The sequence below is a fragment of the Acinonyx jubatus genome, chromosome B4 (genome assembly GCF_027475565.1).
Source record: "Acinonyx jubatus isolate Ajub_Pintada_27869175 chromosome B4, VMU_Ajub_asm_v1.0, whole genome shotgun sequence".
Classification (NCBI taxonomy): domain Eukaryota; kingdom Metazoa; phylum Chordata; class Mammalia; order Carnivora; family Felidae; genus Acinonyx; species Acinonyx jubatus.
This window is the reverse complement of record NC_069387.1, coordinates 14,400,323-14,416,092: the sequence shown is the minus strand read 5'-3', so window position 1 is coordinate 14,416,092 and position 15,770 is coordinate 14,400,323. Positions and strand designations below refer to the sequence as shown.

General features: G+C 35.7%; 1 protein-coding gene across 4 annotated transcripts in view; it reads left to right on the top strand.

Moving 5' to 3' along the window:
- The window catches only part of MINDY3 (MINDY lysine 48 deubiquitinase 3), a 95,378-nt gene that overhangs the window by 13,174 nt on the left and 66,434 nt on the right, over nt 1-15,770 (top strand). For 3 of the 4 annotated variants that reach the window (XM_027073512.2, XM_027073511.2, XM_027073514.2), the window contains exons 3-8: nt 2,401-2,461; nt 4,159-4,335; nt 7,623-7,674; nt 8,551-8,665; nt 11,524-11,597; nt 12,473-12,552. In XM_027073512.2, the coding sequence (XP_026929313.1) occupies nt 2,401-2,461; nt 4,159-4,335; nt 7,623-7,674; nt 8,551-8,665; nt 11,524-11,597; nt 12,473-12,552 (559 nt within the window). The remainder of the gene's footprint in view (nt 1-2,400; nt 2,462-4,158; nt 4,336-7,622; nt 7,675-8,550; nt 8,666-11,523; nt 11,598-12,472; nt 12,553-15,770) is intronic. The other variant, XM_053225339.1, reaches the window with a different exon arrangement.

Below are 15,770 nucleotides of genomic sequence, written 5' to 3'. Positions count from 1 at the left end.
TTAAGTGTAAGGTGTACCACAGGAGTTTCCTGTTTTATAAAATTCAGTATATTTCCATAATGATAGCTGTTTCTGCAAGGGATAATTGTAGTGTTCAAAACCCTCCTGTATCTTTGAGGTCATAATTTGGTTTCATAGTCACATAAATCTTGTCAATCAGGAGGAATTTGGGGTTTTTAAAATACTTTTAGTGTAAAAGTCAAAACTAAACCATTTAGCCTAATGAAGGGAAATGAGCAAGTCTAGATAGTAAAACTTCTTTAAACTATAAAAATTAGAACATGGTCCTGTTGCCAGAATAGGCTTATTGTGGAACCAGATGGCTAATACAGGAGTAGACCATGTTATAGATAGCAGTTTACCAAGAATTTATCACATACCGTGATAAAGAAGGAACTACAGATCACTGGTGGAATAAAATGAAATTTAGTAAATGTCACTGCTAAGACTGGTTGCCAGTTTGAGGGGGAAAATGAAGTTAGATCATCTGATACCATATACTAAATATGTTCTTGGCATAATACTGAACCACAGAAAAACTAATGTATTGCCAACACCAAGAGAAAGATGGAAAAGATTTGGACCAAAAAAAGATTTGCAACGAATATTAGCAATAAGTGGATATTGTCTTTCTTCTACAAAGAATGTGTACAAATCAGTTAGAAAACCACTCAGTCTCCAGTGGTGAAATGATGTGTGTGCAGGCATAACAGGTGGACTGATGATGGATAACCAAAGAATCAGGACGTTCAACCTCACTAGGAATCCAAAAAAGTACAAAGAAAACTACAACTAGATTCTATTGCTGACCCTTCCTAATTTTTAAATATAAAATAATTACCAGGGCCTAGAAGGGTAGGATGGTGCTGGCACACTCATATTGCTATGTGGTACATTTGTACTTTGATTCAGGGAGGGAAATTTACATTAGAACCAGAAGTGTAAGAATGCATATTTTTTGATGAAATCATTGCACTTCTGTGCATCTTTCTTAAAGAGATAATCCTTAATATGGAAAAGATTGTATTCAATAAGAAGTTTTTGTATTTACAGTAGTAAACAATTATAAGGCTAGTGTACAATAACGTTTAAACATGAAGTAATGTTTGAGTAAATTTCGACAGCTCGATAGGTATGTAGTGATTAAGAATTATAGTTAGGAATCCTGTTGGAAAACAGAAAAATGGGAAATATCACATACCCATTATGCTTCTCACTTGTAATAAAAATTAAGACAGTTATGAAAGAAAGACTGGAAGGAAGTATATCAAAATACTGACAGTGATCACATCAGTGGTAAAACAGTGGGTATCCCACCTCACTTTTCCCAACTTTTGTAATGTAGTTATAGTCCTCCATTTTATGGTCATTGCCGTTTTGGGAAAAAGTCAGAAACACTTGATTGTAGTAGTTTTAGATTTTACTTCTTTAAGATACTGCAGAATATTACTTCATTTTTTGTTAAAATACTTTCAAATGATCGCTTATTAGGTGCCAGGTACTGTGCTAAGTGTATTACATAGATTACTCTATATAATCCTCACTGCAGCCTTTTAAAGTTTATGCTATTATTATTTTTAGTAAAGTAGTGGAACCAGGATTCAGACCCAGATGTGTCTGACTAAAAGCAGTCCTCTTACCAATACACTACCACTTTCAAACAGTAAGTGAGAAGCGTCCAAGTAACCTTTTTCTTGGATCTGCCCCCTGGAGATTCAGATCCAATAGGTGGAGCCTAAGGGTCTTCATTTTAAGTAAACAGGTCAGGTGACTGGGATGGAAATGGTCCTTGAACTACACTTTGAGAAGGAAACACTACACTGATCTTCTTTCTATCAAGTCATCAGTGTAACAGAGTCAGCTCACTTAAGAAAAGGTCAGAGATCAACTTGGTTTTTTTCTTTTGAATCTTAAAGCTTTTTGAATTAAACCAGGAAGTTAGGAGCTCCTTAAAATGATGAGTCTTGTAGTGATATTCTCATATCACAAATCAGAACTAATAGAGCAGAACCAGTTTTGTGTTGTGACATCTTTTCCCCCAAGGTGTCTAAGAGAAATGTAGACTTGTTCCTGTTTCCGGGGTCTTTACTTTGTGAATGAGCAGTAAGTTTCTTTAATTTTCCAGTTATGTGTCTATTATTTTGAGTCAGTTGTTCTATTTGCCGGAAAGTACATATTATGAAAGAAGAATTTTAGGGATCTAGAATCAAGTTTATAGTGGTATATTCTGAATAGTATGCTCAATTACTGTTGAATGTGAAGGGAAACTATCTGAAAATTTTATAACACTGTTCAGTAGACCATAAAGGAGATATACATTAGGTTTTTTTTCCCATTAAAAAAAAAGAATAAGGCTTGTTTATAATGGATTCTAATAATTATTGCTTTAATTGTATAAAGGCCTTTCTTTTGAAGAAGCTCCTGTTTTCTTCTGAGAAGTCTTCTTGGAGGGATTGCCCAGGTATGATAGTGGCTTTCTATAAACTTTTCCATCACCTTCTAATTTAGAGATGATCTAGGCAGCTTCCATTGGCAGTACTTGAACTGAAACCATTTATCTTAAAAAAAACTATAAATGGAGTATTTTTTTCCTGAGTTTTATTTTTTCAGTGTTTCAGAAAATTTCATGAACAGTGACCTCAAATTTTAATGTGTATATTCCCAAGTTTGGGTTACCTGAGAGGCATAAGACAGGATAATAGACCTAAGGGAAAATAAACCCTTGGCCTCTCGCTAAAAAGTGGTGCATTTCTCTCAACTGTTAAATGATAGCACCCTGTAAGGGATGGTCATTTGTGTTTGTTTTATCTCACTTAGCTCTGAGGAGGAACTCAAAGTTATCTTTGCATTCCCGCAGCTTTTAGTATAGTGCCTCACACAATGCAGATACTGCAAAGAACCGAATTAAATCGCAGATGAAGCTGTCATAGCTTCTGCAGTATGATTAGGTCAGAGAGCTGTATGGTGCTAGCTGATAATAATAAAACGTTTGCATTCTGCTTGACGGTTTACCGTCTTCCCTTTAATACGTGAACACTCTTATGTGAACCTCACAGTAACTTCTGAAGAATGTAGGATATATTATATAATCCTAGTTTTGTGTATAAGGGCAGAACAGTTTCATTCCAAACTATACCCATAGAATCTACTGAATTTAAGAGTTAAAGTGTCCCCCATGTATTTTTTTTTATATTATTTACTAGCTGAAATGCAAAATAAATTGTAGAGAAGAAACCAAGAGATACTATTTAATATTAACATCACTGCTTTACTGGTAAAATTTGAAGTATTTCTTGTACAGAAATATATGCACATTGATAAAATATATAGCATTGTCATAAACGTAAAGATGGTGGTGGTTAGAAAGTGAATGACGTAGTTCCTCCTTTAAAGAACTACTAGTCTATTAGAAATAGAAATCTCCCCATAGTATAAAATTTTGCATAGCTCCTATACCCATCTCCCCCTGCTGTTCCTGAAAGTTTCAGGAACAGCACTACTTTTGGGGAGTGATACTGCTTGAAAAGAGGAGGTGGCTAAGGTTCCGGAAGAAATTGACCATTTGTGCTCCTGTCTATAAAAGTCTAATGCTCCAATCACTGCAATACAGCATGGGGAGCCTCTATATTATACAACATGACCATGATGGCGTCTGCTAATGTAATGAATTTGGTATTGTGTGTGCTGATGGTGTGTTATCTCCTAAGCCTTACCCCTGTGGGACAAGGAGATCAAAGACATTAGACTAATTCAGAAATGAGGAAAAAACTAGAAGTCTCAGCAGGCCCTCACATTGTGCCTGGTTCTGCAGTAGAGGGACCCTCACGGCCTCAGTGCTCCCTTCACAGCCCAAGGAAGGGGAGCGATCAGTATCGGGTTAGTGCAGGGAACTTCTCTCTCCTAAGGTTTAGTTCTTACTTTTTCAGGATTCTTTTTCTAATTAATGGCAATATTTAATAGTAATGACACTTTAGCCCTCAAGCACATTGTTGTTCCAAAATGTAAGACTATTTATGCTGGGGGAAGAATCCTCCATCCACTTAAAATGGTTGGTTTTCATTATTAAATTAAAACATTCTTACTGTTGTTACCCATGACAGGATTTTTTTTCTTCTATTCAAAGAAAACCATCATAACTGGTACTTTGGTTATTTTTAGAGGAAGAGCGGAAGGAACTCCTTTGTCATACCTTATGTGATATTTTAGAAAGTGCCTGTTGTGACAACTCTGGAGCATTCTGCCTGGTTTCCTGGTTAAGAGGAAAGACAACGGAGGAGCAGACTGCGGGCATTTCTGGGAGTCCTGCAGAATCTAGTTGCCAAGTGGAGCATTCTGGTAAGATCTATTTTTTACTTCCCAAAGGAGTTTCTTGTACCTTTGGTTTAGTAAAATTGTTGAAGTTTTTGAAGGAATAAAAAAGGTGTAAAATCTCCTAACACATCTCGTTTTTAGTCCCTGCTTAATTCAGGAGCCTTAGTATTTTTCATTTCCCTTTCAATTCTTTGAGCTACCAGAGGGCAATGGGGCCTGTTTCCCTTGTTGTCACTTTTGGAGAAAAGAAAGGAAATGCATCTCTTAAACTTTTTAAGAACGTTTTAGTTAATGTCTGCTTGATGAAATTTTGAGCTTTAGAACTGTCATTTAGAAAATTTAAGGAACATAATCCTACATACTTTAGTTTTAGATGCCTTAGCATTGTGGGGTTTTTTTGGTAATGGAAAAAAAGGGGTTTTAGGGACATCAGAAAATTTCTTAAATACCTTTAGTTGTTTCTTAGAGCAAAGGTGGGGACATTGTTCTTTGTTACATATTGTTTCTTTTCCTCCTGAACTTTTTGGATATTACTCGATATAGTCTATACGCATTATTTTAAGGTAGTTTTAAGTAAGGATTTTAATTATTCCTTCATTTAAGTTTTTCATTATTGAAGATTTCTCTTTAAATAATAGCTATTCTTATTCATAAAAATATGTACCCTGTGGATTTTAGCCTTTGAAAATTCTTATTTAATTGACCTTAAAACTGCCAGAATGAACTAGTAAAGTGGAAACTTCTGATAGTACTGAAGCTAAATAAAGAATTGCTTTTCTGTTTTTCTTTTCAGGAATTCTCTTGCTAGTATGTGACTTTTGATAATTGGTAGCTCCACGTGTTTATATTGAATAAGTGACTTTTTCTTCCTATGATGCATTCCAATAACTATCATCTCTGCAGAAACTGTTTTTAAAGAAATTATAAACGTGATTTATAGAGAGTAAATTTTGATTACTTGTGATGTACATCTTCATTTCCATGTAGGATGATCCCTCAGGGACTATTGTCTCCATGGGCTGAAATGACTCTGATGTGTCAGCATCTTCTTTCTCCTACTTTTGCAGTTACAGTTGCAAATTCTAACAGTAGGACATTTGCCAGGAACAGTTTTTAAAAATTTGAACTGTTGAATGACTTTTCCTGTTCAGTTCTTTCAAACTTAGCCTTTCAAAAAGAATTCAACATACTTTTTGAATTGATGATGACCGTAGAAGAAAACAAGTAGAAAATGTTCACAAGGATGATAGTAAAAAAATCTTAAGATTGGTTTTAAGATATTTTCCAGGCTTTACTGGGTTGCATGGAAGCATGTTTAATAGTTGCATTTAGGACATTAAAATTTTGACAGAGGAATAGTTGAACTAATTAAAAGTTGTTTTAGAGAATATCTGCTTAAAGCCAATCTATATATTAATATGCAAGAAAACAGTAAGGTCTTTTCTTGTAATGTTTCTCGTTAGTATTTTAGGGGTATGCGATGTGCTTTCTATGGGATATACTGTACATTTCTGTAGTTACAGGTTAAATTGCTCTAGGTTAAATAGCCTCATAACGTATTAACTTTGGTACTTCAGTAACTGATTTAGGTGGGCATATTAGATTTAATTCCTCTTCAAAAAACATATTTTAGTAGTTTTCCAATTTCCCTTGCTTCATTTTAAGAGTGGACATGAAATAAAACCTTGTGTTAAATCTGTTTTTAGTACTGTAAAAATATGACAAGTTTTTTTAACTGAAAATTTGAGAATTTGCCATAGATGTTGACAAATGCAAAAAAACTTAAAGTTTATATTTCATATAACAATCTGTTTTACCTGTTCTTTCCTTTATTCCCAGCTATGTTCTTTTTCTTGTGTTTTATATTTTTCCACCATCCTGCCTGCTAAGCTTTTTATTTTGCTTGCCTCTTTTCTCTAAATTACTATCTTTATGTCTACTTTCATAGTGTATATCCAGTAAAATTATTTAAGTGATCAAGCACTGCAGAACAGTTAGTACAATTTGGAAAAGATTAGGCCGAATTTTTGTTTTATCCTGAGATTTTACATGTGAACTGTTTTCCCTCTTGTCAATATTACATTCTGCACAAACATTAATTTCATTGGCTTGTGTGGTGTGTGTAGTTTTGGCTTTTGGTAACGCACCCTTGTTTGCAGTAGTGAATGCTCAGGTTCAATTTCAGTTTGTTTCCCCCACAAATCAAAAAATCACTGAAATTAACCTATTTGGACTTGTGAAGATGTTTAAAAACTGTTGGAAACATTTGAAAATTAAAATGATTTTGAAAGGATGGCCTCATGAGACATTTTAAATTATAAATCAAAAATCCTAATTTTGAACTCCTAATAAATCCATTTCTCTCATTCTCTAGTAAGAATTAATATTTAAAAGTACTAATATTTGCTTTATAAAATTTTTGTGAAATTGTGCATTGTGATAGAGTAGGCGTTTTGATTCATGTAATGAAATTTTTAAAGAGAGTATCTTTGTAGAGGGAGCCAAGACTGGCTTGATTCAGATCTCAGCTCTGTTGTTAGTTACATTTTGCTCCAGGGAGGCTCCTTCTTTGTGCCTCAGTTCCTTTTCTGTGAAATGGGGATAACAGGGTTGTTAGAGGATTCAATGATGTAACACCCGTAGCGCTTTTGGAGAGGGGCCTGACACTTAAAGTGCTGCAGAGACATTACCTTGGATTTAAATGCTGTCTTTTATTTACTTTGGTGTTTTTTTTTTTAATTTATAATTGTGCTGTGTTAATAATAATCATAATCTAAATAAGTTACTGAAAACTTCTCAACAGTTGTACAAGTAAATGAGGAAACAAACTTAAAGCTGTCTTTGAACCTGTGTAGTTTCAAAGTGCTATGCCTTTTTATAACATTTGTTTAACAATTAAACATTTAACCTAAAGATCTTATATTATGAAGGAGGAAGATTAGCTCTTTTTCTTGGATCTATGAATTGAATATTTAAAAGTGCAGGACACATTCCAGTGATGTGTGAAGCACTCTGTCAGTAATTTTTCATATATTATAAACTATCCTAGTGTAACTGAATCGAAAGTAAAGGTTTATTATTTAATCCCCCTTTCACATCCTCAGTATCATACCCATTTTAGTTAGAATCATGGTAACTAAGAAGTTGAAATATAAATTTATGTTACAGTAAAGTTGAAAATAAACTGAGAATTTTAAGGGAGTAAGGAAACAGGAAAATTTTGATTGCTTGAAAGTATTTACAGCCTGCTGTGTGTATCTTGTGTCATTTATTTGCCATGTGGAGTGCTGAAAAGTGTCTTTTATGTATAGCTGCCTTGGCTGTCGAAGAGCTTGGCTTTGAGCGATTTCATGCATTAATTCAGTAAGTAACATTGGAACATTTAAAATACTTACCTTGTGGACACATTGCCATTTTAAGTCTGTTCATACCATGGAAAGGTACTTAGATTTGTATACTTGAGGATTCGTTTGTTAGCAGTGTTTTTGAAATAATAAGTTATAAAAGTTTACTTAAATTACTCTGATTCCTAAATTAGCTAACTACCAAAATACACTTTTTCATAATGTGAAAATCTTCTCCATCGTTAGAATGAAAAAACAAAAAAATCATTGTAGCTTAATGTTTCTCTGACCTGAATGAATGCAAAGATTTCTAATAGGATAAATATTTGAATTATTATTTCTTATTTGCCAGATTCCTTCTAGGATTTTTGTTAAAAGTGCTCGTATTTTCATTAGAGCATTAAACGTGTTAATGTGAAAGGTAAGGATGGCCGCATTGATAGAATTACTGGTGGCATTTGCAATATGACATTAATTTCTCTTAAAAGAGGCCACAAATGTTCACCTTATCTTTGGTATTGAGATATTTATTAAATCATCTTCAGCCTTTACAGAGTCAAGTTTTCTTTTTTCTTGAACGCCTTTTAGAGAGGGCCACTCCATTCTTTAAATATGTATAATTATTGTGGAATTTATTGATGCCAGATAGGTCACCCAGGTGATGAAGCGTTTCCTTGCCACATAGGCATTCTTTTTAATGGTATATATTTAGGGACGTTTGTCAGCAATAGCTTTTGCTTTTATGGCTAAATACGTATTTGAAAATTTGAGGCACTTACAGAAATCTCATTTGTATGTTCACAGTTTAATGTATAAGGCGATTTAAAAATTTTCCCATTTGTGAATGTCCTCGTTCTCATCATAGTACTAATACTTAATTCTTTTTTCCCCCCAGAAAAAGATCATTCAGAAGTTTACCTGAATTAAAGGATGCTGTCCTGGACCAGTATTCAATGTGGGGAAACAAATTTGGAGTATTGCTTTTTTTGTATTCTGTGTTACTGACCAAGGTTTGTTTAAGAAGTTACCTCTTCTGGCTTTTATTAGTTTGAGTTTAGGACTGTTTCTCCTGCTGTGATGAGTAATTTTACTCTTGATACTGTTTGTAAATCAATACTTTTTCTAAATCTGAGTAAAAATCTCTTCCGCTACTAATTATCAAGTTCTCTGTCTTCACCACTCACTCAGTATCTACGCACTTTTATACTTATTTTTACCCCTGATCTTCTTTGGTACAGGGGTAATCAATAATTTTCTAATTATGAAATGGACTCAGTTCTGAATTTTGTTTTCTTTCATCCTAGTATCTGGCATTTGACCCCTTCCTACCTTCTAGAAGCTCTTTCTGACCCTTAGTCCCTCTCCTAACTTACAGATAAATCATGGTGCTAGTTCTCTTTTTGTACTATTTCATGAGGCCTCCCCCCCCTTTTTTTTTTTTTGATAGCTTCATTTTCTTTTCTCTCTCCCTCTACATTTTTATATTCTAAAAATTTTCGGTCCTTGTCAGTAGACATCCTTTTTCTTTTATGGGCATTTTGTTTTCTCAACTTACTTTTATGTGGTTAATTCTAGTGTATATACATCCTATCCTGACTTTTTTCCCCAAGTGCCAATCTCCTGTCTCCAGCAGCACGTTAGTTGAGTATCCTGCTAGATTTACCATGTCTGATAGCAGATTTCTTTCATTGGACAGATGTTTATTGGGCATTGACTCTATGCTAAGGACTGGAATTATAATAAGAGACACATTTTTTTTAATGGTTCCTCTTCAGTACTGTAAAAATAAATTGACGCTTTTAATAATTCCATTATGGCAGTGGTTTTTGGTGTTTATTTGTTACATGTACAAGGCACAGGGGGAAAATAGAAATGTCTCAGAAAATGTCTGAGTTTGGGGGTTCTGTTTCGGTAAATTCAAGGACAGATTTTATATGGTAGGGACCATGTGGTGGTTGTAGGGTCTTGATGGATAAGGAAAAGTTTTCTAGATGGAAAAGCTGTGGGAAGATTTTCTAAGCCATGGAAACAGCAAGTAAAGGCATGTGGGTTCGGGGTATGACACCCAGAGAACTATAAGGAATTCAGCGTAGCTTGCAGCATATTATACACCAGAAAGGCAACTGTGGACGATGAGACGGCGCATCTATATAAAAAAAGCTCAGAATGTGAAGGCCCTTGTATGTTCCGTGCAAAAAATAATTGTGATTTCATCTGGCCAAAATTAGAACAAAAATTTTGAATACAGGAATAACAAGATCTTTTTGTTGATAAGATTCCTTAACTGGAGCTAAGAGTTGTGTGGAGAGAGTCTGTATATGGCGTAGAAGGCTGGAGTCAGGAAGGTGAGAAAAGTGGGCACTGAATAGCCGAACGTAAGCTAGAGCAGACGTAAGCTAGACTGTGGAAATGGAAAAGACAAGGAGCATGTTGAGAAACATGTTCTAAATTTGGAAATTTAAAAACATCTTAGGAGCATGTTTAAGAGAAAGAACCAAAAGTATCTCGTAGTTGGTGAGATGTGCCGAGTGGCCGTGAGGGTGGCACCTAAGATGCCTGGGCTCGTAGGAGTTGAGCTTTGACTGTTCATTATTTCCCCGGTGTTTTATACTCAAAACTTTTGATACCTCCTCCTCTCTTGCCCTCTACAGCCAATAACCCATCATGTCTAATTGTTCTTCTTTGTGCTGGTCTTTGAAATGATGTCCCCTTCCTCACCAGTGATGATGTCACTTGTTCATAGTACTCATTTTGGCTTTATCATGGGCTGCTGTGTGTTTTTTAAAAGGAAGCAAGTGTAAGACCTCATACTTGTTTGTATTCTCCTACAATATTTAGGCCGTCATTCAGTATTTGGATCGTTGATGAATGTCTTTAATCCTTAGAAATAGCCTGTAATTTGATAGAACCAGTGGTTAGAGTTAGGTGAGTAGCACAATGAAGGGCAGTTTATCTTGGCCTTTTCCAAGTTGATGAGGCTAAAATGCCCAGGTCTTGGACTTATCCAGACCTTTGACGATCTGGATGCCCTTGTGAGGAATCAAAAAATATCAGAAAATTGGTTTTTAAGAAAATAAGAAAATTCCTGCCCTCCTAGTTTTACATTGTATTTTGTCAGTACATTTAAATTACTGATGTTTGTGGGGCGCCTGGGTGGCACAGTCGGTTAAGCGTCCGACTTCAGCCAGGTCACGATCTCGCGGTCCGTGAGTTTGAGCCCCGCGTCAGGCTCTGGGCTGATGGCTCGGAGCCTGGAGCCTGTTTCCGATTCTGTGTCTCCCTCTCTCTCTCTGCCCCTCCCCCGTTCATGCTCTGTCTCTCTCTCTGTCCCAAAAAAAAAAAAAAAATTAAAAAAAAAAAAAAAATTACTGATGTTTGTGAAAATGCAAAATCAGAATTCTATTTTCTTTTATGCCAGTTACACCTTTTGTATATTTAAATTTCCTATGTTTTTTAAATGGCCCAAGCAAACACATCAGATGCCTTAGCGGGTGTATTATTTAGCCTAGAATTAAGTGAATATTAACTTTTGGATTAAATAATTTTCTCCTCCTTCCTCCTGAAACTTAAACATTATCTCTCATCATGCTGACATGAGATCTGTTACCCATGAGTCCGTCAGCACTCTTGATATACAGCCCATGAAAGAAAAGATATTCTTGGAGGAGCTACTTCTTACCATTAGCATCTCAAATGTCCCCCTCCCCACCCCACATCAAATCTGAGTAACTTTGGGGGAGAAAAGTTACTTAAATAATTGTGCTTTATTCTTTATTCTTTTATAGTAAAAAAATGATCAGTTTTTAAATTACCGTAATATTCAATTTTAGTTTTTAAAATAAGCCAATGAATTTCTTGATTCCTTTAGGGCATTGAAAACATAAAAAATGAAATTGAAGATTCAAATGAACCTTTGATAGATCCTGTATATGGACATGGCAGGTAATTAACTAAAATCTGTTATCTCCCTACCTACACGGACTTAGGTTTTTAGGAACTTGACTTTAAGATAAAACGCTCCTGAGTCAGATAATTTTGTCTGTCAGTGTTGACAGCATAAAGTATAGAAACTTGAGCAACCTTGTACTTTACGCATTATTTGCTTTATATATGAAATGTTATTTTCCACTTCAGGTTTATGTATGCATTGCATCTATTATGGCAAAAATTTTCTTTTAAGATGACAACAGGGGTGTTTTAACAAATTCTGCTGTATGTTTCACTTATGAAATTTTTTAATGGATGAAATTTACTTAGAAATAAGTATATCCTTAACTATTTGTAAATGCTTTCCTGTTTGGGGGAAATATTTTCTCCTTATTTTTCTCTGAAACATCCTCCCCCAACACACACCCGAGTTCTTAATATTTCTACTAAAATCAATGAAACAATGACAGTTAACCCACTGTATTACATAAGTCTTTCTCTTTAGATCTTTGCCTCAGAGGTTAAAAAAAAATCAGCCATCAAACAAAAAATAATAATTATGTTTATATTTATAGAGTATTATAAATATCAAGCAAATTATTAGTCTCATCTTTTTTTGTCCACTAAAAGGTGACGTGTTGGATAAAGTTAAGTGTAGTTGAATGTATAGCGCAATAGATACCCATGTGGTGATACACATAGTGATACATTTAGCAAAGCTGTTGTTCAGTTGAGTGTGTAAAATAAAAATGTAAGGTTTGCTCTAACTTTGTTTCTTAACCAACATAGTGTAATGTAAGTAGTCATTACTTTATGCCTTACCATAGGGATTATTTGATTTGAAAACTAGTTTATTCATATTTTAATTACTTCTAAATTTTTATTAATAGCCAAAGTTTAATTAACCTCCTACTGACTGGACATGCTGTTTCTAATGTATGGGATGGTGATAGAGAATGCTCAGGAATGAGTAAGTATATTTTTTGCTGTGTTGATCTCTTTTATGACTGCTGTTTCACTAGAGTACAGTTGATTGTTACTCATGTATTTAATGGCTCTGCATTACTTAGAGGTAAGATAAGTGCTTTATACATAAGAATCCTTACCTGTTTTCAAGGCACTGTCACTTAAAGAGTATGGAGTTTGGAGACAGACACACCTGGATTCAAATTCCAAGTGTAAGACTTCAGTCAAATTACTTCTCAAGCCTTTAAGTTTTTTCTAGTATAAAATTGGGATTGTAAGACTCACTTCATTAGAAAAGTAATAAATCTCTTATTATCGATAAATCTGGTATATATTTATCCAGTGGTATCTATAAGCCTCAGACACTATTGGATTTTCGTAAAATTGAGGAGAATTACAAGTATTGCAATTTTGTGAGGGTAATGGTTTTTCCTGTATTACATGTAATGTCCATAATTTCCTTTAAAATGCTGGGTAGATGTAATGTTACCTGAGAATTTTAAACCACCACCCCATCCACCACACCTCCATTTCTGGTCTCACTTTTGCCTCTGCTGTAGCTCTGTATGTTCCCAGGGACGTTTAAGTGAAGCCACATTATTGTCCAGTGCATCCAGTTAAGAGCTGATAAATAATTCTGAGTAAAATTCCTTTCAGCTGATTACTGAGTCATTCTAAATTCAGTTATTTCCTTATTCAACTTATATTAACTGCTATGTACCTCTTTTTGGAGTATGTAGCATAGGACAGGAAGCTTCTGTAGTTTCTATACTTTACAGGGAATTTTATTTCTTTCTTCTATCATGGGATCAAACTGTCACCAAATGATAGAAGCAAATATTATGATTGAGAAAAAATTTCTTTGTTTTTTTCTATAATGAGATGAAACTGTCACCAAATGACAGAAGCAAATATTTTGCTTTTTACTCCCACTTAAATGAACGAATCTTGTTCTTAAATTTGAATTTTTCTTAAGTTTTAGAAACAGGGTATCGTTATTTAACAGAAACACGAAAGGATACAATATTAACATGGGCAATGTTAGTAAAGATTATAGAATTTCAAGTTTAAAAGCACATCGCGCAATCCATCCCTTCGTTTTACCATTTAAGGAATATAAGAACCACCTTCCCTCCATACATTGTATAAAATATTGCAAAATTAGGATGCCTTGATGGCCCAGCTGTTACATATATGATTTCGGCTCAGGTCATGATCTCAGTTTGTGAGTTCGAGCCCCACATTGGGTGAGGATGAACCCCACATTGGGTGAGCCTGAGCCCTCTTTGGGTAAAACACAAACCCCGAGTGAGTCCCGCCTCTCTCTCTCTCTCTCTCTCTCTCTCTCTCTCTCTCTGTCCCTCTCCCTGCCCCTCACTCACTTGCCCCCTCTCTCTTAAAAAAAAAAAAAATACTGTGAAATTATTCATTTAATATTTAGTTAGAATGAGAACCTAGTCTTGCTGATTTCTGGTAAAGGACAAAAAATTTATGAACAAACAAACTACACGGGTTGCCTTGCTCTGTTGTTTGTAAGTGAGCCTGTCCTGTTCTTGAACCTGCCCTTCTGATTCAACACTGAAGGCATTTAATCCTGCCAGTTAAAAGTATGTCATTCTTTCTTGAGTAATATGCACTCACCCACATGACTTCTCCACACCCCTCTTTTTCCCTTCCCCCTGCGGTTTCCGGGGCCTGAAGTATCTTCCATCATCTCAGATGATCAGAGAAGAAAGGTTCCTGCTCCCCTTTGGTTGAGGGGTCTCCGCCTCGCAGCCCCTGTCCTCGGTGCTCCTACTGGGCTGTGGCGCATAACTCTGTCACCTGGACTTGGGTGTGTTCCTCTGGATCTTGATACTGGTTATCTTGGTCCTCCTCTCTCCTTCTGCAAATTCTCCTGCGCCCCCTCCTACTCCCAGAGCCAGACTTTGCTTTATGTCTCCCTAGGCCTTTCCTCACCTACCCTCCCATAGGCTTTTTTTCTTGCCATAAATTCATTACTTTCTTTATAGAATATTAGTCACTTACACAACTTTTGGTTCTTGATGTGTACAAATTCATTGTTTTCTGTTTCTTGAAATAGTAGTTTCCCTTGGGGCGCCTGGGTGGCGCAGTCGGTTAAGCGTCTGACTTCAGCCAGGTCACGATCTTGCGGTCCGTGAGTTCGAGCCCCGCGTCAGGTTCTGGGCTGATGGCTCAGAGCCTGGAGCCTGTTTCCGATTCTGTGTCTCCCTCTCTCTCTGCCCCTCCCCTGTTCATGCTCTGTCTCTCTCTGTCCCAAAAAATGAATAAACGTTGAAAAAAAAAATTTATTAAAGAAATAGTAGTTTCCCAAACTATTGTTTTGCTCTGAATTTTTTTCAGTATAGTTTAAGTATCAAAACTAAGCAATGACTTTGAAGTAATTATCTTGGAAAGGAAAATAGGTCATATTGTTTTCATTTTCCCTTAATTGTTAGCAGTACTGACTTGATCTGTTTTCAGTGACCCAACTTAAAAATCTATACATTATTCGGCATTTATTGGATGTTTTTCTGATGTGACAACCTGCAAGAAAGTTGCAATATAGGTAATATATGAAGAAAAATTGTAAGTTACTAGTTTTAAAATCCTTAGGCAAGCTACTTTACTTCTAGCTTCTGTTTCCTTGGTTATAAAATATGGAGGTTTAATGCCCTCCTCAAAGAGATGTTGTGACAATTAAGATCAAATTTCTAAATTGCCTTAGAGGAGAACTCAGCCTTCCCTCAAAAGCACACACACCTAGTTTGGGGAAACAAGAACGTGCATGTAAATGACTATAATGCAGTGTGAAATGAAGCATGTTGAAAGAAACTGTGGCACAGCTTCAGAGGAGGGAGAGAACTTTTCCTACCATGTTTACGTTCCTACCATGTTAAACAGGGAGACTTTAAGTAGGAGGTAACATTTTCACGGTGGCAGCTGGAATGGGTGAGAGGGCATTTTGAGGAAAATAGCAGGTTGTGTTTGGGGCCTGGGAGGCAGACAACACTGAGGAGACCCCAGGTTCTTAATCCTGACTACACATTACCACTTGAGGAACTTAAAAATAAGTCAGTGCCCAGGCCCCCGCCAAGAGTAAATAAATAAATTAGAGATTCTTCATGGTAGAGGTGGGACATGGTACTTTTAAAATTACCCCAGAATCATTCTGATGTGCAGCCACATTTGAGGACCACTGGAGGAGAGCACGGCACCTGT